Source organism: Misgurnus anguillicaudatus, chromosome 1, assembly GCF_027580225.2.
Source record: "Misgurnus anguillicaudatus chromosome 1, ASM2758022v2, whole genome shotgun sequence".
In the NCBI taxonomy this organism is placed as follows: domain Eukaryota; kingdom Metazoa; phylum Chordata; class Actinopteri; order Cypriniformes; family Cobitidae; genus Misgurnus; species Misgurnus anguillicaudatus.
In genome coordinates this window covers 21359558-21384680 of record NC_073337.2, presented here as the reverse complement: position 1 = coordinate 21384680, position 25123 = coordinate 21359558, and the positions used below count along the sequence as shown (strand labels likewise).

The 25123-nt window shown below is 38.3% G+C and overlaps 1 protein-coding gene across 3 annotated transcripts; it reads left to right on the top strand.

The window, feature by feature from the left end:
• Positions 1-2214: 2214 nt before the first annotated feature.
• apaf1 (apoptotic peptidase activating factor 1) lies at positions 2215-24567 on the top strand. Of its 3 annotated transcripts, none has more exons than XM_073868037.1 (28): positions 2215-2378; positions 5967-6128; positions 6223-6412; positions 6673-6870; positions 8175-8364; positions 8440-8552; positions 9195-9326; positions 11131-11369; positions 11684-11851; positions 11992-12123; positions 12214-12327; positions 13099-13283; positions 13382-13508; positions 13589-13714; positions 13936-14076; positions 15890-16019; positions 16220-16368; positions 16725-16856; positions 17179-17301; positions 17383-17502; positions 18356-18478; positions 19778-19894; positions 20201-20326; positions 20677-20808; positions 20935-21060; positions 21470-21595; positions 21719-21865; positions 23380-24567. In XM_073868037.1, exons 2-28 carry the CDS (start codon positions 5991-5993, stop codon positions 23536-23538), a joined length of 3903 nt encoding a protein of 1300 aa, XP_073724138.1. In that variant the 5' UTR covers positions 2215-2378; positions 5967-5990; the 3' UTR covers positions 23539-24567. The 3 variants fall into 3 exon arrangements, with proteins under 3 accessions (XP_073724138.1, XP_073724148.1, XP_073724159.1); XM_073868047.1 differs by having other exon boundaries at positions 5951-6128; XM_073868058.1 differs by lacking the exon at positions 19778-19894.
• Positions 24568-25123: the final 556 nt, after the last annotated feature.

Sequence of the window (25123 nt, the reverse complement as noted above, 5' to 3'; positions counted from 1 at the left end):
CACAACAATTTGTTTTATTTAAAGGAAAATGACAGTTTTTCCAATAACACATTTAATCAGTTAAAGAGCCTACTTATACTTGGGATGTGACTTTTCCATTTAACCCATCCAGTGAGTAGGCTAGTGAACACAAACATCCGGAGCAGGTTATCATTGACTTGCTTAAGGGCACCTCAGTTACAACCTGCCAGCCGTGAGACACACACACACACACACACACACACATTTTATATATAATTTGAATAGTACAATGACTTTTACTGCGTAGCCTTCACATAACAAAAGTGAATAAATAGGCCTACAAATGCTAAAGTTACTGAACTTGTGTATTCAACTGAGCTGGTGTGTGAGTTTTGATCAAGTTTGTCAGAAATTCTGGGTTCAAAACCAACAAATATATTAGTCAATGATTGTAAATTAGTTCTTTACACATTTGTGCACATCTAATTTTGTGATTTCAATGGAACGAATAGTATATGCAACGGCATTAAGCGCTACACTGAAGTGCTGCTCTGTGTGAACTGTGAAGAGTGCAGGAAGCCACAAGGGAACAATGCCTTCCGCCACTGACAAGAGCCACTCGATATGATTTCAAGAACAAAACATTTCAGCACCAGAACACCTCTTTAACAAACAAACAATATGAATGAAGGAACAAAGTTGTAGGGTAAATTCCTATAAATCAAGGGAACCAAATAGTACATCTTGTCCACCAACCAATAAAGTTCAAAATGTGTAGAGCAAAACTTTAATGTTTTCATTGCAGGCACCATGTGTTTTGATGTGATGCCCCTGTTTCGAATCAAGCTTTTGCTAAGCTAGCATCACAGCGAAAGACAGACAAAAATGTTGGAAATAAAGTGCATAACCAGTCTATTTATTGGGTAGGGTTAGGGAAAGTAACAGTTTCACACATTTAACCATGTAACACATTTAAAGAACAGGCAAAATGTATTGTAGGTGTTAATGCATGCATTTTTATGGAATAACACAGTTCTGATCAAAATGTGATATTACTGTTAAATTCTACCATTTTTTTTGTAAAAATACATTTCTTTTTTACAGTGATATTAATGAACGCTATAGGAGCAATGCTGTACCTACTTTCTGACAGTGCACGATTTGAGTTAGTTAAAGCCAAGCAGTAACAGACTCCACAAACTATATTTAACTTAATAATTTCATTTACTCTGGTGAATGTGTCTCGTGATTTTTGTTTAAGGTGTTAATTTCTGGCTATGCATAAATCCTAAAGTCTTGGCTGCAAAAAAAAAAAAAAAAAAAAACATTAAATCTTTACTCCATTTCTGCCTATAGGAAAAAAAATGTGACAACATTCGCCCCAGTAAGTGGGTATGTTGTTACAGTTTGTCTTAAACAAGCTATTAGGCAACCTTATTCAGCTTTAATTTAGAGAATGTACAAGACATACGGTTTTAAACACTGTTTTAAACCAACATTTAAAGCCATTAATGTTTATTCCAAAATGATATTTTCACCTTTTTTGAAAACTAACACTGAAATTATTACCAGGAGGACTGTACAAGCAGTCCAAACCATGAAGAGCCTACATCCAAAAGCATAGGATTGGTTTAAATGGTATAAGGTTTTAAGTAAACTGTACTTTTTTATTAATCACTGCATAAATATGGGGGAAGGGTAGTTTTGATAATTGTGGGTGATACATTACCCATTCCCAAAGGAAACTAAGTCTCATACGGGGTCTCATACAGCCATTGAATTTAACATGTTTTCTATTTAAGATGCTTTCTTGTTCATTTAGTATTATTAATATAGCACTGGCTCATGTCTTCAACCTAAACCCTTAAATCCTTAAAGCATCTGCTAAATAAAGCAAATACGAACATATGAAAAATTATTTAAACCAATAAACAAAACAAATAAAAATATAAACAATCAACAATTACAAAACTGAAAGTGGAATGTAAGCCTACACATATTTAAACACACGTTTTTCAATTTTAATAATGCATCCTTTAGAAAAGGAAAATTGATGTGTCAACAATACTACGTAATTGTGTCATCATTAAGGTTAATATTTTATTTTTTAATCTCAATATTATAATTGTTTTGTGGTTCAAATAACAATCGGCCAAGTGTTTTTCTCTGCCTGGTGACAGGCGGTTAACTCCCATGCGTTACCTCAGCGGGTCACATGACTAAATGGCGCTTCGCTATTGGTCAGGACGCACCGGGGAAGTTGTTTGTGTTGAGGAGCAGGAAGCATAATTTTATAGTCGCGGACTGTTGAGACTCAACATTTAGGAGTTTTTTTTGCACTTTTACTGAATATAATTTATATCCATCCCTTCAAATTTTTTTCATTTCCCCGTAATTCTCCACGAAGCACAATATCTGTAAGTATGTTTTTGCCTTTTCAAAAACTGTTAAAGTTTTCTTACCATATTTGGTAACTGATAAGAAATCAGTTAAGAATTTCTTCAAATGTGACGTCGACAGCCAGGTATATTTAAATTATCAAACACATTTACTAAGCGTCACAGTAGCCTCTTAACTGAGTTAATATGACATTCACATCTAGTTTTTGATGCGGTAGTCATTATGTATTATTTGTGAAGTACTGTAAGGCAGTAGTATTTGTTTGTTTGTTTGTTTTTTAATAAATGAAATTACAGTAAGGCTGTATGTCCACACACTGTTAGTGTTTTAAAATAACATCATGACCATGCAAAACAGGCTTGTTTTAGTTTTGGTTTAGAGAACTTCCTAATTATCATGTCATGACCTTTTTTCCATTTTGGGGCAGGGCTGTTATTATATCTAACTGTACCACTACAGCACCCGTCAAAGTTTACAGAATAGGACTACGTTTTTCTTTCATGTTTTAATTTTTTATTTGATCAAGTGGGTTCTTAAATGGTTTTTTTTTGTAGACTAATACAGTATAGATATATACTGTAATAAATGACAAATGGTTTAGTTGGTTAAGAATATTTCCAGAATGTGAATATCTAGGTGAAGATTGTCTATTTTTAATAAAACAGAATAAACTAGTTAGTTTCATTTTCCTATACTGAACCATTTTTGGTTACTACTTAATTTTTAATTTCCATATACTTTTGGGGTGGTTTTTCTAGCAGGGATTAGCTTAAGCCAGGACTAGGGCTTATTTTAATAAGGAAAATAACTAGTTTAACAAACATGCCTTAATAAAAACATTACTGAGGCAAAACAAAGGGCACTGATGTATTTTTAAAGAGCACCTATTGTCCGATTTACGTTTTTACATTTTCATTGATGTGTAAGTGTGTATTAATACATGTTAACGATATGCAAAAGGTACAAACCCCAAAGGAAATGATGACGCAAGTTATCGTCTCCAGCGTAAATCTCTAAAACACACGGATTGTAGGCAACCGTTTACTTCCTGGGATTGGTGATGTTGACAAGACCATAGACTGTAAAAAAGATGGACGACACTACATCGCCTACCTCCATTGTAATGAATTGAAGCCAAAAATGTCCGACCATGGTTGCCGCCATGTTACGTAAAAACGTTAGTTTGGAGCCAAGGCATGTGCAGGAGGAATCGTCCATGGAGCCAGAGGCGGAGCCGCGGTATCAAACTTCTGCCCAAACTAGTGATGCTCCGATCAATGCCGATCTCCACTAAAAATACGTGGCCGATCACTATTCTAAATCATACAGCAGATCTTATTCACAGCTATTTCATGTACTACGGCTTGCTTTTAATCAGTAAGTCCTTGTTTATCTAAAATCATTGTTAGTTTGAGTCGTTTATAACATGCATTTGAAAAAGCAACACTCATCAAACATAATTACTAAACATATTTTTTATTATCATGAAAATACCTGAAAAGGTTTGAAGAACAACAATATAAATATATCCTTAAGACATTTCCTGGAGCTGCGTGTCATCATAGCTGCATGTGTATTGTTCTTTGTCTACAGGGCATTTTGAGTTTCTGCACGAGAGCGCCCCCTGGCTTTTGGATGTAGTGGCATTTCGCCGTAATTCATTATGAAGCATAGCAAGCATTATCGGCCGATCGATCGGAGCATCCCTAGCCCAAACGCTTGCCCAATCATAACGACACACCCGTTTCTATAGCATCAAATAACTAGCTAAAATTAAACGTATTACAAAAAAGAACAATTGAACATATATCAGCGTGATAACAACTACCTAAAAGGACCAAAACCATCTTTCCGAAACTTTTATTGGAAGTGTAAATAATTTTTTTATTTAGAGCAGAGTCCTATTCGTTTGAATGGAGAGGGCGGGGTTTATGACTTGTACTGCAGCCAGCCACCAAGGGGCGATCAAAGAGTCAGCGGCTTCACTTTTCAAGACTTATGAGGAGGGCTTGGTATCGATTGAGATGTTCCAGATCGATTCAATTTCGATTCACAAGCTATCGATTCGATTTTCGATTCTCGTGTCGATTTTTATACCCAATTCTCGATTCAACTCAATGAATATAGATTTAATATTACTACAGCATTTCACCTCTGCATTACAAATCAGGCATATAGCTTTGTTCTTGTTCACAACACTATCGTTGTTGTCTTCCTTGTGAAATCTAAAATGCTTCCATACCTCTGACTTTTTATGTAAAGGTGGCATCAACGTCGACGAAGCACCTGAAACCGCCATTATAAGCACTGAATGAATGAATGACAGGCCTCGCCTCTCGCTAGTGGAGAAGACTATTCATTAGAATAACGTTAATCTTATGTTCAATGTTTGCGGAAATAAATATGAAAAAATCGATTCTTGGCCTTTAAGAATTGATTTTGAATCGACCACGTAAAAAAAATTATTAATCGAAAAATAGATTTTTTTGCCCCGCCCTAGTTATGAGCCACACCCGGACAAGACCGACATTATCATAATTCCTCCCGCTTTAGACTCACAGCCTGTAAGTTAACTCCTGTTAGCAACTGAATCTTTCAAACATGGTAAGGAGCGGCACGTTTCCGGCAGACGTCAGAGGTATTCAGACCAATCACAACGTACAGATTAGCTGGCCAATCAGGGAGACAGAGCTTTTCAAATCCGTGCATTTCAGCAAAATAGTGAAATCTGGAGCTACAAAAATGTATGGTATGTGGAAAATAATGTGTTTTTAACCATAAACCACGCAAACGCATTATATTATACCAAATACACAAAATAACGTTGTTTTTAGCAATGAAATAGGTGCACTTTAAGATATGTGAGTTCAAGTTGTTTTCAGTTCGGACAGCCCTTACATTTATTTTATTTTAGTAAAGGACTAGTCTAATCCCTGTCTGGGAAATCATCCCTTTATGTTAAAGTTAATCAAGATAGAATGTGTCAACTTTTGACTGGTGCGGTATTGAATAGTTACAATATGGAATTATACTGTATGGGCATAATATTTTCATCTGTTCGAAATTTGTGTTGGTGTCTCCATATTGACCTGGCTACACAACGAAAACAGTTGTACCTGTAACTACAAAGTCACAATGAAACGAAAGTAGAGTTTTCCCCGTCATATCCGAGTGAAACAGAAAAAAATGGTAGGGCGAGACTTGAATATGTCCACTGAGAATTGATTGGATCATTGGAAGTTTGGTCATGTTGTTAATTGCAAATCGCTGCAATCTTTTCCCGAGCCCCGCACTCCTCCCATTCCTAGTGACCGGAAGTAAAGAGATATTGTTTCGAGGAGGGAAGGAGATTTGCATTTTTGATTAAAGATTATGAGGACACATGATTTTTTTAAATGATGAAGCTCACAGATAAGTCATTTGTAAAAAATACTACAATATTCCATAATATAAAGTCTTTAATTTAAATTTTATTGAGACTTTATTGTGTAACCAGCAAGTAACTGGATTTGTTTATGTTGTTACTGCTGAAACCATCTATAGAGTCAAATGAATTGTTATTATTGAATATTAGTCATATTGCAATCAGATGTGATGTTTCCCAGGAGAGAGCTTCGGCTTATGTGGAGATGGAGGAGCGGGCCCGCAGCTGTCTGCTGCGCTCCAGAGCTACTCTGGAGCAGGACATCAAAGCACGCAACCTGATGGACCATATGATCAGTGATGGCGTCCTGACCAATGATGAAGAAGACAGGATTGACAGCAAGGTCTGTTGTTGCATTGAAACATACATGATGGTACCTTTATAAAATATGGGTTAATAAAGTGACACGACAGTTTACTGTCTCTTCCTCTCACAAGGGTACCAGGAAAGAGAAGGCTGCGGCTTTGCTGGAGTTGCTGTTGAGGAAAGACAACAGGGCTTATATCTCCTTTTACAATGCTCTGATCAGGGAGAGCTATGGAGATCTGGCCAACCTCCTCCATAATGACATCCCTGTTTTGAGCCCCGAAGGAGAGAAAAGCTTTGCGGATGGCGTGTCTAGTGCTGGTAAACGTTTTAGTTGAAATACTGCTTTGACATGTGCATGCATGTGTAATGTGTTTGGATGTCAGCCAGTGTTGCCAGGTATTTACAGCAAAACCCTCCCAATTGCTACTCAAATCTAGTTCAAAACTAACCCAACTGCGTTTTAAAGGGGGTGGGGGGTCTTTTTTGGCTTCCTTTAAAAAGTACATTTGTTTCAAATTTTCATAGTTCTGCTACAGGATGTAAACAGGCTAATCGTGCCTCATGTTTGTGTTTAACAGTTCAGGTGATTCTGAGTGAAGGTGGGGTACCTCAGAGACCCGTGGTGTTTGTAAGCCGACCGACTTTGCTAAACTTGATCCGGGACAAGCTGAAACAGCTAAGGGACACACCAGGCTGGGTCACTGTGTTTGGTATGGCAGGTTCAGGGAAGTCTGTGATGGCTGCGGAGGCTGTTCGTGATCATGCTCTCATTAAGGGTAATGGTTTTGTCTTTTATAACATAATGAAAGAGGCTTCATTATACTTGTGGGCTAATAAACTGCATTTGGGTATCACTATTGTTTATTTGAACAGATTTCTAAATTTTTGAATATGTGAAGCTTAATGTATGTTACTGCATGACATGGAAATTCATTCATTATTTTTTCTACTGTCTTGTTTATAGATTTTAAAGGGACACTCCACTTTTTTGAAAATATGCTAATTTTCCAGCTCCCCTACAGTTAAACATTTGATATTTACCGTTTTGGAATCCATTCAGCTGATCTCCGGGTATGGTGCTACCACTTTTAGCATAGCTTAGCATAATCCAATGACAGTTGGCAACCCTATTCCCCACAGATGTCAATTAAGTCATTTTAGTGGTATTTAACAAATTTGATTGTCTTTCGCTGCAAAACTTTTTGGCAAAAACTAAAATCCAATTCTTTGGACAAGTTGCAAAATCACCAAATATGCAACTAGCAACATTGCAAATTATGAAAATCTGAATTAAATGGGTAAAAGGAAGAAACTGAACCACACGTGATGGCGCTGTGATGCATGTGGCTGCCTTGAAGGCTTTTTAAAAAAATCGTCTAAGGGTGTTTTCAAACCTGAGCCTTTGTTTAGAAACCTGGTGCGTTTTCTCCCTTGATTCGGTTTGTTTAGGCATATGTGAACACGGCAATCGCGCTCGGATCTTGGATCTCCGATTCAAGACCGCCTGAACGAGGTGATCTCGGGCCGATAGCAAACAAACACTGAAGGGGTTCGTGTAAGTGTGAAAGCAGTCCGACCCATTGGACCAACGAACAGGCTATCTTATTGCTTTTTTAACCATGAATATACCTGATAGCTCTTTGGTGACGATTCTTGGGAAGCGCACCTGTTCCTTATAAAATATCTTCTTATTGCTCTTCTCTGCATGGTAAGAATGTGGTCCCACCTAAATTTTGATTCCTGCTCCCAATAATGAAGTAATATAATCGCAGTTACCAAAAAAAGCCATGTAATTTTCATCAAAACAAACACTAATACACTAATAAAACACTTATCTTAAAAGGTAGTGTAGTTCATTACCAGAGAGACAGCAATAAAGTGCAAGTTAAGAGCATGCATCAGATTAAATATGCAGCACATTAAAGACAACAGAAACATTTCCAAATATATGTGTGAAAATAATTGTGTGATTTCATTATGTGTATTTCTAAGTCCATACAAGCAAAGTGCCTAAAGCAGAAGAAACCTTTTTATATTTCTTGTAACTTTATCTGTTTGTATTACTTTCTCTTTTCCACAGAGTGTTTTCCAGGTGGAGTCCACTGGCTTTCTGTAGGTCAGTGCGAGCGAGCGGATCTTCTGGTGAGGATGCAGTCTCTGTGTTTCCGTTTGGAGCAGGGTCAAAGTTCAGATGGGACCCAGCGAGCCCCCTCCTCTGTGGAGGAGGCCAAAGAACGCCTGCGATTCCTGATGCTCCGCAGGTTCCCCAGGTGAGTGCTGCAAAATATTATTATAGCAATGTTATTAACATACAATGTTTAAAACCGACAGTGTTTGTTTGTCAGGTCCCTGCTGATTCTTGATGATGTTTGGGACACTTCAGCACTCAGGTCGTTTGACATTCATTGTCGAGTCCTCCTGACCACAAGAAATCGAAGTCTGACTGATTCAGTGAGCGGTGAGTGACTTATTTTAGTCCAGAAGTGACCTATGCAATAAAAAACAGTTGTGTTGGCTTTATAGTGTGCTAGAGAGGTTATAACTAGGTTAAGACCTTTAAACCACCGCTAATGCATTGCAAAGAGCCGAAGGACTGCCTACTCTCAACACAACAGAGCTTTACATTGAAACAACGTTTTTTTTTTAAGTAAAAGTTTAGTCGACTTTTCTGTGCTGCCATGCAATATCAAGTACTTTATGTAGTTGCACATTTTGAAGATGCTCCTTTTGAAATCCAATCATTTATGTGGTCACAGGAGACACACTTTGCTACCGGCAGCCACCTGCCTCTGCTGACCGCTTATGATCAGATCACATTAGCCAGATGTTTATACCAGATGTAAACAGGGCCCTTGTGTCTCAGATTTGAATAAAATCCAAAGCACGTTCTTAACTCTACGATGACAGACTAAATTTTATCCAATTGAGAACAGCTGGCTATATAGGCTCCTTTATCTTTGACAGCAGATAAGCAGCTTGGGTCATGAGCGAAATGTTTCTTTGATGTCTAGAAAAAAGGCATGGCTGTTTTTCGAGAAGTTATCTTGCTTTCGAGTTACATAACCATAATTTCTATAAGCTTCTGTTTGTTTTTCTATAGGTAAGAAGTGTGAAGTACAGGTTGAGAATGGTCTGAATGAGGAAAAAGCCATGGAAATTCTCGCTTTGTATGTAAACGGGAATGCGCAGAAACTTCCAGAACAGGCTCGCAGCATTGTTGGTGAATGTAAAGGTAAAGTAGACCTACAGCATTTTATGCCAAATAAATTAGCTGAAAGCCATTTAAAATTTCTAAAATATTACTGTTCCCAAATAATGTTTTATATCATATTGTCAGTATGCAAATATTTTAATCATAGACTGTAAAAAAAGAAAATCATTTCTTAATAGACTTCTACTTTAAATAAATAAAGCCAAAATATCTTAAAAATGGCAGCTGACATGTGGCCATGCAATAAGATTATTTGGGGCCAGAGTCTGTGCAGTAGTGATTATGGGGTAGAACCACAAAATAAAGGCCCCGCCCGTCAGATCAAGTCTTCACACCCCTTTTTCGTCGTAAACCAAACTTATTAGAAAATCGAACACTTTAATTCAATTAAATTCAATTTTATTTATAAAACGCTTTTCACAATAGTTAATTGTTTCAAAGCAGCTTTACATGAATAAGCAGCTTTACATTAATAAACTTTAAAGTACATCTACATGATAAGAAATAACAGAAACCCTTGTTTTTAAGCGTAATTTGATGAAGTTTGGCTCACGCCCTATTCGTTTACATGGAGAGGGCAGGGTTTATGACCTATACTGCTACCAGCCACCAGGGGCGATCAAAATGTTTTGCCTTCACTTTTTACCCATAAGTATGTGTGGCACCCATACGTTCATTGTCTGAAAATCATAATTTCTGTTTCCAAAACCATATATTTTTGTCCTTTTGAAATCTGATGTATATTTAGTGGTGCCTAAGTTGCAGGTCTTGCCATACACTAAAAGATCATGTTGACTCGGGCTATTGGTCATCATACAGTTTCACTATATGGTAGCGGTGAGCAAAAATGGGGTAGGAAAAATCTAATAACAAATAAAGAAATTACAAACATTAAAAAAGTTGCACATTAAGTAAGGTCTAAATTTAGCATTAGGTACAGAAATCGAATTAAATGAATAATAACACTGCCTTTATTGTATTAAGTAAATATAATTATTATTTTTTAGAGCTACAGAAGTGATTTTCTCTTTGTCTTGGGTTGTTTGATTAACATTAATGACAAACATTTAAGTAGATTATTTGAGGTTACTGTCTCTTTAAGACCAAATAAGCACAGACTGGTTTCTGACTGTAATCTATACATACACTTAAGACATAAACACATGTTTTTATTAGAACTGTGGAGATCATTTTGTTTGTATGTGTCCTGTCAAGAACAGAAAGAGTTTATGTTCGCTTGCTTTTTGAAATGGGTCTCTCCGTGTGTGCACTTTTGAGTGCACTTAAACAGGCGCACACACAGACAGAGGGCAAATTCACATAAACGTTTTTTTTTTATTGCTCTATTTACCAAATGTATGTTAATGGACTACAGTATGAGAGATAGTAGCGCAACTCTCTCTAAAGTTTACACATCAAGAGTGATCTAATTACGTCTGACTGGAGCTGGACCGGATACATTCAACCGCATGTGCGCCTTTTTGTAGTTAAATTGTTTTAAATCACTTGATTGTTAACATTTGCAAGCTTTTGAAACGTGTGCAAATTATAAACTTTCCCTATTTAAATTAACATATTAATCCGCGAATCGCATGTGAGCGGATCACGGATCAACTGCCATCCATCACAGCACTAGTATATGGCAAGATCTCTGTAACCATACTTAAAAGTTCTTTGTAGCAAAAATAGCAGCATATAGGTGTGGAACAACATAAAGGTGGGGTTATATTTTGTAGAATTGATTCTTCACTGTACAGGAGATTATGTCCACATGTTAATGATAGATGTATACACCTACTTTAAACATTTCTTCCTTCCCCATTAGGTTCTCCTCTGGTGGTCTCTCTGATTGGAGCACTATTGAGGGAGTTCCCTGACCGCTGGGACTACTACCTGCGGCAACTGCAAAAGAAACAATTCAAGCGGATCCGAAAGTCATCATCCTATGACTACGAAGCTTTGGACCAGGCCATGGACGCCAGCCTGCAGGTTCTGAAGCCCGAGCACAGAGACCTGTACAGGGACCTGAGCATCATGCAGAAAGATGTTAAAGTGCCTGCTAAGGTCAGCCAGCAATAATCCATGAATTATTCAGCATTCAGTGTTTTGTCATCATTTATTTACTGTGCAACGTGGAGTTTGAGTGGGCCTTTCCGAATGTTTTAGGTTGGGTTAGCTTGCAAAGCTTGCTGGCAAGTTCAAGTGTATACAATTGGCAGATGCTTTTATTAAAGCCATTTATTGCGAATTTTGGATGTTTTTGTCTGTCCTTCCTTGCATTACTTGGGAATCGAACTAATGAGACTGGTGTTACTAACACTATCCTCTTTTATTGAAGTATTAAAACAGTGTTTTATGTGTATTTGTGTCTAATGTAGGTTCTTTCAGTGCTATGGGATCTTGAGATAGAGGAAGTTGAGGACGTCCTGCAGGAGTTCGTAAATAAGTCGCTGCTGTTTCGCGACTGTAACAAGCGGCCGTACCTCTATTACCTTCACGATCTGCAGCTGGACTTTCTTGCCGAGCAGAATCGTACTGAAATAACAGTGAGTGATATAACGCATACCAGTTTATTTGAGGATACTTGTGTCTTAAAATTTTATTTCTGATGGTATTTATTTCATTTGAACACCATATCTGTGGTTTTAGAGAAACATTTATATTTACTTGAAAATGTTTTTTATAGGAACTACATAAAAAGATGGTCCATCGATACCAGCAGTTTTATAACAAAAATGCACCCAGTCCCGAAGATAAAGACTGTTTGTTCTGGTACCGATTTCTCCCTTATCACATGGCTAAAGCGGGCCTTTCTAAGGTAACATACAATGTGACTCACACTTGATGTCCTACAGAGTTTATGTAATCTAATGCTAAATTCTCTTAATTTCTTCTTTGTTTTTCTAAGGAGCTTTATTCACTGATGTTTTCATTGGAATGGGTCCAAGACAAAACTCAGATAATGGGATCAGCCCATCTTATCAATGACTATGTGGAATATGGTGAAGTACTAGATAAAGAGGTACTCAATTATACTTCAACGTCATTTCCCCTTATTTAACCTTATTCAGTGATGCATGTGATAAGCTACAGATTTTATTATTTCATATTTTTCAAAAGACTACATAGAATATTTATTTGTAAAAATTCATTTGGCTAATAACTGAGAGGATTTCAGTTTGCAAGGATTTTAAATATACAGTACAGTATGAAGAGCTCTGATGCAAAACCCTCTAAGTCCTTCTGACATGTTTTCTTGTAAATGAGCATTTTTGTCAGACTCTTATGTTTAGTAATTTCACTTTCATGGCAATGAAAAGATTATTAGTCAGTAACTGAAATGTTTCAAGAGGCTATGAGATATTTTGACTAATCGACTGTTTATACTGTATATCTTTAAATTTAATTATGTTACAGCCCAAATATTTTTTTTGCACTATTTTGTTTGTGACTTTGCCTGTGAAAACCCAGCTAAAGTATTTTTTGTGATTTTTACTGTTTTTTTTAAACAAATCATCCTATATAATGTAAAGAACATTCTTTAAAAATGTATCCTTGATATCTTTAATATTGATTAAAATTTTATAATTATGAGTAAATAAGACTTTAACGCGAGTAAAATCAAACTTCGATGCTCCTGATTTTATAAGTAGATTATGAGACTTTAGCCTGGATTTCACAGACAGCGGCACATTAAAGGTTATGTGATGTAAGTAAATAAATTCCCAGCTGTTATGTACATTCTCTTCGTCTTTATTGTTTAATTATGATAAATGTTTTGTTTTGCAAACAGAATAGTGAGGTGAGGCTACAGTTTCAGGAGTTCCTGTCTCTGAACAGTCACCAGCTGGAGCAGAGACCGTTTCCAGATGTGGTGCAGCTGGCTTTGTCTCAGCCCAACTGCTCAGAGGTCTACAAGCAGGCTTTGATGCAGGCACAGCAGCGGGCCAGGAGGGGGCAGCTCTATTTCGACTGGGTGTATGTGATTTTCCTGACATTAGTTGATGTTTATTGCCACACATACCAGTAGATGAGATTTTGAATGAAAGCAGCATGTGTCTGTTTTGACTTTTCAGAAACAACAATAGCATGGACAGTTTGTCTCGACTGGTCATGAATCCACAACAGGGGTCCATCTACTATGCCTGCTTTTCCAGAGATGGAAGCAAAATCGCTTCGTGTGGCACCAACAAGAATCTTCGAGTAAATACTCATGTCGATCTCAGCTCAACTTTTGGACTGCCAAATATTTATTCATTTGCTCTTTTCTCTTTCCTCTACAGGTCTTTAAAACGACCTCTGGAGAGAAGCTACTGGAGATTGACGCTCATGTCGATGACGTTCTGTGCTGTGCCTTCTCCCCTGATGATCGCTACATAGCAACCTGCTCCAGTGACAGGAAGGTTAAGGTCAGTGTGACTGTCTCCCTGCCTCATTATGGCCTAAACATTGTCTTGTGAAAAACATAGTAAAATATTGAAAACGGTGGTGTTTTCCTTTAAAGCTCATATAACACACGTTGGTTCTGCTTATCTGATGTTAATCTTAAGTACCTATAGTATGAGGTGTTACTACACCTCATATGTGTTTCACTTGCATATAAAACGAAAATGTGTGTGTGTGTGTTAAGTTGTGGAACATTGAGCGAGGCATTCTGACCAGAGAGTTTGACGTGGAACATGATGAACAAATCAACCACTGCCAGTTCACCAACACGGGCCATCGTGTCCTGCTGGCCACCTGCTCTAATGACAAAATCGGCAACACTAAGGTAAGAACATCACGGTTTGAGAACTAGGTCTCACTTCGACTTTTTTGTACCTCCTGTTTCCACATTTAGAAGCAGGTTTAGTGAATATGTATGAGTATGACAGCTGGTAGGACGCTCAGTGCGGCAGAGGTGGGGAAAGGGGCAGCTGTGTAATTTTACAGCTTGTGAAATTTGCAAAGAATTGTAGGAGTGTGACAGCAGGAGTCTACAGCGGAGCTGTGTTCATTTGCTGGTGTGAAACAGTAAGGGAGAAGGGATGTCGAAAACGTAATGATAACACCTCCCCGGCGGAGGTGCGAAAACAAAGGGGCATTTTGTAAAACATCTCAGCGTGAGGAGTTATAGAAACGCCCTGAAACAAGATTTGGAGAATGTAACAGTGGATGTGTTGAACACAAGATGGTTTTAACAAACTAAATGTGTTCTTAAACCCATCTCTGGACACAACTATTATTGTATAGGACTAATCCTGCGTTCACACCAAATGCGAATAGAGCGTCTGGTGCGAATCATTTCAATGTTAAATCAATGTAAAGACGCATTTACGTGTGTCTGGGGTCTCGCGGCGCGATTGAGGCATTTAGTGCGGTAGATGCGAATTCGCCTCATTCGCGCAAATGACGTCAATTTGCGGCGCGTTAACCAATCAGGAGCGGCTTGCTGCTGTGGCAGCAGGCCCACCCAACGTCACTTATTCAACATGGAGGAACAACTGATATTTTGCACCAATTTCGCTTCAAACGCTTGCTTTTTATGGGCGTCTATTTCGCTCTAGATGCGCAAATGCATTCAAAATGTTCAAGCGGCAAACTAGACGTGGTAGATGCGAATTTGACGCTCTATTCGCGTTTGGTGTGAATCCAGCAATAGGACGAGGTAGTGTTGTAGTACTTTTTGATTGTCTTGTCTTTGTCTCGGTTGTCTTTGGTCTCGGTCGTGTCTTGGTCTCAGACTTTAATGTCTCAAAAATTTTATATCCAAAATCGGACAAGACATCAACTGCTGGAATTGCACCAAATTGCTGGTGCATTGTTTGATTTATGTGTTAACATCATTAATGTGATTGTATGTAAAACCTCTGACTTTAAAAAGGAACCGTTGACGTATTTCTTATTTGATATCTTTTGTAACTGTTGTGCCGGTAAGAGAGGAATGGGGGATTGTCCAAAAAGAAATCTGTCAACAAAATGAAGTAAAGTTTCAGGTCCGAATATCCTAAAGATCGTTTATTATACCTTGTTGAAAAGGCCCATTTTTGGGTGTGCAGGAAGAAGTGCTGTTTTGTGTGTGTCTCTTTAAATGCAAATGAGCTACTGCTTCCCTCTCTGTTTACTGTTATGTATACTGAAAACATAGACCGTTTTTAATTAGACAATCCAATCCTCTTAAATGAATGTGCACTAATGCATTATGTAAACAAGACTTAAAATGGAAATTATGACCTAACTGTGGTTTTTAGATGGATGTGGGCGGGGCTTGCGCAAAGTGACATCAGAAAATGCCAAAAGCTTATCCCATAAGAGTTCTTCTGTGCTTGTAAGACTCTTATGTTAATAAGATATCTTATGCACTTCTAGAGATGTAGTTCCTTGTGGTCGAGTCATTATAGTTTTTAAACTTGCCAATCTTCTAATGACTGTGAAGACTGCATTACATTACATTACAAGCTTGTTTGTAGATTACAATTGTCTTGATATTAAAGGTGTTGTCAAAATTTGATTTTTCATTTGACCACATTTCTCGTCTTCTTTCTTTCTCCATTTTCAAACTTTTTGCCATATATAATTTCTTGCCATCTCCTTCTTTTCTGCAGCTCTGGAACCCGAATAAGCAGAGCTCTCAGAACACATTGTTCGGACACGTTGAGCCTGTCAATCACTGCTGCTTCTCTCCAGACGACGCCTACCTTGCCACTTCATCCAGTGACGGTACCTTAAAGCTGTGGCCATGTAAAAACTCAGATACAACGTTGAATGGTTTTTGACTGTCTGGCTGTTGTTACTACACTTTTGTTCCTGACCTTTATTACACAAGAGTACTGATTTAGAATCAAATGTTCTGACCATGATAAAAGGGTGAACCTGACCCCAATTCATCTTTTTGTAACTTTTATATCACTTTCTTCTGTGTGTTTGTCAGCTGTTCGAGGTGGCGTCTGCAAATAAGTGGAAAACAATCAAGGTCTTTAACTTTTTCCCAGAGAGTGACGACGAAATAAACCCTATTGTGAAATGCAGCACGTGGTCAGCCGACGGCTCGCGGATCATTTGTGCTGCCAAGAACACAGTGTTTGTAAGTGAATTGTGACTGTGTCTGTGCGTTAAATGCTAAGTGATATTTTTGATTTAGTGCCTGTAGCTCCATTTCTGTTTCTCCAATGAACACAGAACCTTATTTAATAGGAACAATTACACAAATAGCTTTATAATAACATACATTAATGCACCTTTTTGCAATTAAACACAATCATAGAACATTTACAATTTATGCATTTAAAAAAAGCGAATTTTTAGTGCATTAATTTTATATGTTGATTATTTGAGTATCAAACCCATGTCCTCCACTAGAGGCCATGATCTACAGTACAAGAAAGCTGAATCATTAACCGCCTCTTTCATTTTAATTATAAAATTGTCATTGTGTTGTAGGTTTTTGATATTGCAACGTCAGAAATGCTTTTAGAGATGAAGACGAGTCGTCTGAGCACAGTGCAATACTGCCACGCCTGTCCCAACAGCAGCCTGCTGGCCGTCGCTCTGTCCCATTATACTGTGGAGCTGCGTTTTACAGACAATCACAGTCAGGGTTTAAAAGATCTTTGACTCATACAATTTATTGTTGACTATTTATACAAATATACCCGTGTGACTTATGAATGGTGTTGTGGCCCAGGTTCACGTATAGAGAAGAAGAGATTAAGGGCCGTAGAGTTGGGATAGGTGTAATTGTAGTTAGTGACAATCTAATTGGGTCGTGTGATGATGACATCAAGAATCCGAAGACACCTTTACAAAATCGATACTGTACAAATAGAAGCCAAATAAAAAATTATATATAAATATAAAAGCCCTAATAAAAGGGATTTTTGCTGGATTCCAGCTGTGGAATTTTGAGACCAGTAAGAAGACGGCCGAATGCAACGGACACCTGAGCTGGGTTCATTGTGTCCAGTTTTCTCCTGATGGGTCACTGCTGTTGTCTTCCTCTGATGATCAGACCATCAGGGTGAGTTTTACTCCCTATATTCCAGTAATTTCTTTTAACAACGTCGGCCTGTCGTCATAACATGTTTGTACTCATGTCTAGTTGTGGGAGACGGAAAAGGTTCACACCTCATCTGCTGCGGCTCTGAAGAGAGACTTTGATGTTCTGTTCTCACAGAATGACATTACAATAGTGACCGCCGATAGTCAAAACAGACTGCAGGTACTGCTTACTGTGTTTTGATTGGGTTTGTGTAGGGTTGTGCTGGGTTTTCTTGTTTCTTTTGTTTGATAGGTAGTACAATAGGGCCCAAAAGTCAAAAAAGTAGGAAAAAATAATACTATGGAAGTGAATGGGGCTCATGATTGGTTTGGGTACAAACCTTCCTAAAAATATCTTCTCTAGTGGATATTTACAATACAATCCGTGTGTTTTTGTACCCCAAGAATATACACTTAATTTGGAGACTCTTTTTTTTAGGGGATTTGCATATTGTTAACGTACTAACACACACTTATGCACCAAAGGATGTGTAAGATCATGAATCGGATAATTGGTGCACTTTAAAATGTAAACAAATTTGCGACAATGACGTTAAATTTAAGGCAAATGTGAGCTGTAGTGTATATGTAACGGATATAAGGCCTATTTTGTGATAACAACCGACTGCCTGTTTACTATCCCGCTTGATTTGTTAATTTTTAAGAGCTAATTTTTAACGAATGCAGACTTCATTGTCAGAGGAAAAGCTATGACGGCATTTCTGTACTAAAAAGAATCAAGCGCAAATGTCACGAACACACTATTTGGTTTAATTGTTTGTAGATAAAATGCATATATGTTACTAAGAGACATATTTATATTTAATTTTTGTGTAATATTAAACTGTACCTGTCAAAATTATTTGCAGCATCCGGGTAGCCGTATGTTATTAGTTTTGCTATAATTAAAGCTATAATTAATTTAAAACATAAAATGAAAACAAAAACACTTGTTTCACTAGTAGTCTAAGACTTTTAAAATATACTGTACATATGTTGTATTCAGAGTGCACTGTTGCATTGTGGGCCACCAGGTACGGACCGGATCTGAAGGTGCCGTTCTGTTCGAGAGCGACACGTTTCCATCCAGGATTCGCTGTACGTGTATCAGCAGGTGTGCTCATGTGGCCATGGGAACTGAGGATGGTGGCGTTCAGGTACCAAAAATCACCTGCGTGACATCATTACACAGTCAAGTGTCTAATCTTAACTTTTTCCCCACCAGCGTTATTAAAAAAAGTTGCCATCGAGTGCCAGCATTTTTTATGATTTTCACAAAAGTTTAATGCCTTCCAGAAAAAGTCCTTCTTTAAATATATCAACATACAATATATAAAATGAAAGAACAGACCCTCTGCTTTCAAACAACAACAAAAATGTTTCATCCTACCTTCATTTGTTCTCTAATATGGGTAGGTTTCTTAAAAAATACCAAATTGTGAGCAAAAAGCTGAGATAATTCCATTTTTGTGAAGGACTTTTGATAGAGATCAGATTCAGAAAGATGATCAAAACATACACAGAGTTTAATGTTTGGCGTATGGAGTAGCTTCTGGTTTATATAATTTGGGTAAGAGCGCCACCTGGTGGATAATAGAGGAAATATGGATTGCTGTAAAAACTCGTCATTGGCAGGGATGCGTTTCCTCTTAATTGACGAGTTAACTCATAAGAAAGAAAGATCTGCAGTGATGTCAGTTCAGTTATTTAACACCAGATGGCAGCAAATTGTTAAGGTGCTTTGTCATACATGGCAAGTACATACAGTTACCGCTGTAATCGCTGAAGGTGTGTTAGGGGTCAATCACACCAAAAGCGTTTATGGCAGTTGCAGGCGCCTTTTTTGAATGATATTCTATGGGCAGGGAGCGGTTGCGTGCTGTTTATGCGCGCTGTGCGCCTTGCGGTTTTTGCCGCCAGCCGCAGCACGCACTTTTGAAGGAGCGCTGAGAGCGAAGAAGCGCCCGACGTCATTCGCGTCTTTCCATTGTCCAAACGAATGAGCGGAGAGGCGGGCCTTGCGTTGTGGTGAGGGAAGTTTACAGTTGCTTTGAAGAGCCGGACTCCACTCGCTCACTCTCTCCTGCGTGCTTGTGCACCTCTCACCCTCAAACAAGGTCAGAGCAAATGCCCTCTTTTTAAAGTTTCTGCTAATATGACAGTGAACAGCAAAAGAGTGCTCACGCTTCAACATTTGATTGACAAGACAGCTGACTCGGTGGTTGCCTAGCAATATAAAAAGCTGCGTCGCACTGCTCTTTTTTTAAAAAGGCAGTGCGTTGCGCCTTGCGTTTCCAAGCGTTTAAAGCGTTTTTGGTGTGATTAGCCCCTTATGGTGCATTTCTTTTTTTTAGTAAAACTTGAGTGAAAAATACAAAGTTGGACAAAGCAACACCTGTTTAAATGTGTGCTTGTGCTGTGTGTGTGATTTTGAATGGTGCTGTATGTGGGTACAGACAGGAAGTGTGAAAGTCAGACAGTTTCTGAAGAACATTGCCTGGAGAACTTTGCAGCTGCTGGCCTTAAAGCGTGATTTTGTGCTGGCACTAGGGCTAGAGACAGGTACAGTGCAGGTACGATACATGGTAAGATGTGTGGTTATTGTCTGACCACAAATAAGGTGTATCACCTGAAAAGATGTAATTCTGACAACACATTACGTCATCAAAAAGGTTAACTTGTTGCCAAAAATACATTTTGAAAAAGTGGTTGTACATATTTGCGTATCACAGGCAGCTAGTCAATACTAGCTTTTCATTTTTTAAATCTCATCATTCCTTAGCTTTAATGATTTTTATACTCTTCACATCATGCAGAACAGATTTTTTTATTGTTAATCTTTGTTAATCTCGGTTTCTCTTTTCCTTCCCTCTCTGCAGGTGTTGGAGGTCCCATCTGGAAATCTTTTGGCGACGCTCTCAGGTCACACCAGAACAGTTCACCACTGTCAGTTCACTGATGACGGTCAGACCCTCATCACTTCCTCAGAGGACGCCACCGTCCGGGTAATTCAGCTACAGCCGTACCGGTTTCTCATCATTACAGCGATAAAACACTCCATCATGTAGCCTGATCACAATGCTTGGGTCTTGAAGTTTATCTTAAAGTATACATTCAAGTAAAGTATATTTTATATATATATAAAGTTAAAAATGCGAACTTGGTAACGCGATTGCCTCGAACACACAATATTTGCCTTAATTGTGTCGCTCAGTTCATGTAATTTGCCTCTATTCATGCCTTTGCATTGACTTTGTATGTAATCTACTTAATGCAAATATTTAAATTCGCTTTTATTTCACACACCGTTACGCTTAGCATGTTGGTTTTAAGGACCCGTCTTTCATCTCTGCAGGTGTGGAAGTGGAGGACAGGTGAATGTCTTGTGTTGGAGGGTCATAAGGAGCCAGTCCGAAAGTTTCACCTGTTGAACTCCTCATCTTCCTCTCCTCATGTTCTCTCATGGTCTTTCGACGGCACCGTCAAGGTAATTGCAAGCTCACAGTTCAGTAAAAAATGCTATTGCAACTGTTTTCTATTGACACATTCAGTAAAAAATGATCATCAAGCTCAGATAGTCACATTAGTATAAACAAGGATCCATGTCTTGTAGGTTTGGGATCTGAACAGTGGACAGAAACTGCAGGACATCACGTGTCATAAGGGAGCTGTGCTGTCATGTGACGTCTCCTCTGACAAACGGCTTTTTGTCTCCACCTCGGCTGATACGACGGCCAAGGTCAGATAAAGAAAGGCTACAGATTTCTACACTGGATCAATGTCTCTCTCTCACTCTTTTTCGATTCATACCCTGAGCTGTCAGCATGCAAACACCTATTACAGTCATAATTTGTGTTTATGCAACAATTAATGACAAATTCTGACTAAAATTGCTTATAAAAGATATTGCAAACCACGTTCATATAATGTTTTGGGATCTGATATTTTTAATGCATCTCCCATGCTACATTGACACAACAACAAAGTACTAAAAATGGAAAACGTTGTCTATAACGTTTTAAATAAATGACAAAAGTTGTCAAACCAATCCCTTGTTTAGAAAGTTTAGCATTTTTAGGCCACTATTGGCGCTTTTTGCTTACTTTATGCAGGAAAATAGACCGTAACTGTTGATTTTGTTTCTTCAGGTTTGGAGCAGCGTCTCATGGGAAATGGCGTTTCTGCTTAAGGGACACAAAGACTGCGTGCGTAGCTGCCGATTTTCTTGGGATAGCAAGCGGCTAGCAACGGGCGATGACAATGGAGAAATAAGGGTAAATACAGTGAAGTGAATTAAATAATGAATATTAGAGAACAAATTTTAACCACACACCATTTACAGTAAATTATCGTAATAATGTGCTGTAATGTTAATGTTATGTGTGATTTATGTTTAGCTATGGAGCATGATAGATGGATCTCTGCTTAAGATCTGCTCTCGGGACACTAAAGACTCAATGGATTCTTTGCACGGTGGATGGGTAACTGCCCTGCACTTCTCACCTGATAACAGGGTACTCGTCTCAACAGGAGGATACATCAAGGTACACACGCATACATTGGTTTCTCAATATTAGGAGGCATCACATAATATTGGCTTAACCCTCCCCTTTAGATACCTGTAGATTTATATGTAGCTGTCTGTACATTGTGTAAGTGTCACAGGCCCAATGATGTTTTATCATTCATCAATCAGTCAGTTTATCAAATGCATCTGTGCCCCTACGCTGTTAGCCGTGTGTGTATGTGGGAGCGTGATAGATCCATCTGAGCCTCGATAATAAGCTCTGATTGATCACTGGCTGTCCTCTCTCAAGATCCCGCTGTCTGTAATATCAGATGATGAATTAATCATTGTGCGTGTCGGTTCCGTGTCTTCAGCTCTCTTTCTTTATGAGACCAAACTAAACCTGCTGTAAATCTGTTACGACCACACAAAGGAAGGAGGTGACGCTTATCATGCTGTGTTTCCTTCTGCAGGAGCACTTCCAGAGTTTACGTCTCCTCCTGCAGGATGTAGTTATATATCAACGTTGATATTGTGTGAAGTCAGTTTTTCATTAGAAAAGTGCATCATGGTTCATTCTTTATTACTGTAATGGAGCCAGTGGGATTTCTTGTATAAAATGCATTCTGGTATCTGATATTGCCTGTAAGGTTAGGGCTATCACCAGCTGCCTCATGTATTTAATGTCACGATGATGATCGGATATGGTTTCAATCGCTCCCATGTTGTGGCATTATTAACCAAAAACAAATGAATGCATTGGTCATATGGAGAGCAAAAACTTTGTAGTCCACTTTGGGTCATGTAATTTTTTTCCATTTCCTTGTTGGTATACCTCTCATAATGTAATTGTTTTCTTCAGGGTTCTCACGGGTCCTTGAAATCCTCGAAAGTTTGTGAAGCTGGGGGAATAATTCAAGCCCCTGGGAAGTACAGTATGCGAATGTTGATTCATACCAAAATGGTTTTTGCATAGTTGTGTTTTACACATGAAAACGTCTCGGGTTACGTATGTAACTGTTGTTCCCTGAGAAGGGAATGAGACGCTGCGTCTCCCTTGCCATACTTCCTGCATCCCTGTAACGCCGTCTTTGGAAATATTTCAGATAGCGATATACTTCCTGGATCCCGCGTCACCCTGTCTTTGTCGTTAAGCCTCACCATTGGTTGAATTTGATATACACATTCAGACGCACTTACCCCTGGAGGCGTCCCCAAAGTGTCACTGCAGTGATGCAGCACGAGTTCCCTCGAAAGGGAACTGTAACAATGTATCTTAAAAGGTAACACGATGTAACCTTGCTCTCACTTGAAATGTGTCCCCACATTTACTCCTTGAATTTGAGGGTATTGGACCTGGAAAGTCATTGAAAGGTCCTTGAATTTGAAGTTAACTAAGTTGTGGGAACCCTGTGTGTTTACTACTCACTGGGATGGGTTAAAAGCAGAGGTCACATTTCGAGTATGTGTTAATAAATACTTGAAAGTATTTCACTAGTAGAAGTAAAAGCTTAATGACTTCATCTCTTATTGTATATTTTGTTGTTTCAGTGGTGGAGCGTGGAGACAGGAGAGGCACTGCAGACTTTCTACACGATGGGAGCCAGTCTGAAACACATCCACGTGTCACCTGACTTCAGCACTTTCATCACCATTGACAGCATTGGAATCCTTTACATTTTAAAGAAAGTTGAGGGAGGCGGGGCTTAAACTTTAAACAGTGTTGGGAACCTCTTTAAACTTTATAATGCACTTAAAAGAAAAAGAAGACAAGATTTTTCTTGACTTTAAGGCAATTTCAACCATCTTGTTTATGAATTTTGTAGTCACCTGCCTTATGAATATGTGTAATAATTGTTGCCTTGAACAATCTTTGCTTTTCTAGGACAATCTTACTTTCTGATATGCATGACCCACATTAACAAAACCCTTCCTGGCACATTCATCTTTTTTAGAGCATTAGCAGCCCGTGAATTTGAACCAATGCCTTAATATCTCTAAAAATAAATCTTCATTTTTTACAGATTTGCATAACACTCAGGTTTGATCAGGGATTTTTAAAAGCTGTGACGATGTTTCATGCACGGACTTTATAACCAGCTCCCACGTTTTTCTTTGTGGTACACTATGTCCTTTTTATGACTATAGACTTTTCTGAACAGGTGCTTTTGATGCTGATGTCCAGGATGTAGCACACTAGGCAGGCAAGTTTTACAAAGTAAACACACAAAGTGATCTTTCAGCACTTTTGAAATAAATGTAATTGTGTTTACGGTGCTTAAGAGGTAATAAAATGTGACAAATCATACAAAGCCTAACAGCGTATTAAAGTTATGTAACAATGAAAATGCTTTGATACAGTGAGTCTTAATCATGGTCCTGGGGACCGTGCACTGCATATATTGTATCTGTGTCTCTCTCATCTGATACTAATAGGAAGTGTAGTGCAGCGCTTTGTCTCAACGCAGAGGAACACAACACAATGGATTGTCAAAGGGTAAATCTGTTTCTTATTGTCACCTAAGTGTTGACGTAGCTTAAATATAAAATGCAAAGGCAAGTACTCCAAGAAACGCCTGCTTTGATTGCTAAATGTTGATTTTGTTAAACTGATGATGAAGTGTCTATATAATTTATAATCTGTCAATGTGATTGTTGATGTTGAAAATGAGTTTGGTTGCATTTTTGTTTTATTTACTGGTTTCTAGGGCTTAAAAAAAAAAAAACATATCTTATCAATCTAGTTTACATTAATTTTACAGGAATTCAGATTTAGGGATTGCTAAAGTAAAATGTGATAGAATATGAAAGAAAAAGCGGGTGGAGGGCAATCAGTCAAAGGACTGAACAGACAGCACTGCCGTGTCTAAATGTCATTCTTTACAACACCGTATATAACAGCATGCAAGATATAGCTTTAAAGGATTAGTCCATTTTCTTAAAGAAATCCAGATAGTTTACCCACCACCATGTCATCCGGGATGTTGATGTCTTTTTTTGTTCAGTCGAGAAGAAATTTAGTTTTTTGATGAAAACATTCCAGGATTTTTCTCATTTTGATGGACTTTGATGGACCCCGGCACTTGGCAGTTTTGGTGCAGTTTGTAATTGCAGTTTCGAAGGACTCTGAAGGATCTCGGATGAGGCAGGGGGGTCTTGTCTAGCGAAACGATTGTCATTTTTGCAATATAAAATAAAAGATATGCACTTTTAAAGCACAACTTCTCGTCTTCCTCCGGCTGAATGACGCACCAGCGCGACCTCACGTAATACGTCAAGAGGTCACGGATGATGT

Bases quoted from the DNA above. Each gene is read 5' to 3' on its own strand.
- apaf1 (XM_073868037.1), top strand. From the start codon at position 5,991: ATGGAGGAGCGGGCCCGCAGCTGTCTGCTGCGCTCCAGAGCTACTCTG. The intron at 17,302-17,382 runs GTGAGTTTTACT...ACTCATGTCTAG, and splicing joins CTGATGATCAGACCATCAGG to TTGTGGGAGACGGAAAAGGT. The intron at 21,061-21,469 runs GTCAGATAAAGA...TTGTTTCTTCAG, and splicing joins CGGCTGATACGACGGCCAAG to GTTTGGAGCAGCGTCTCATG.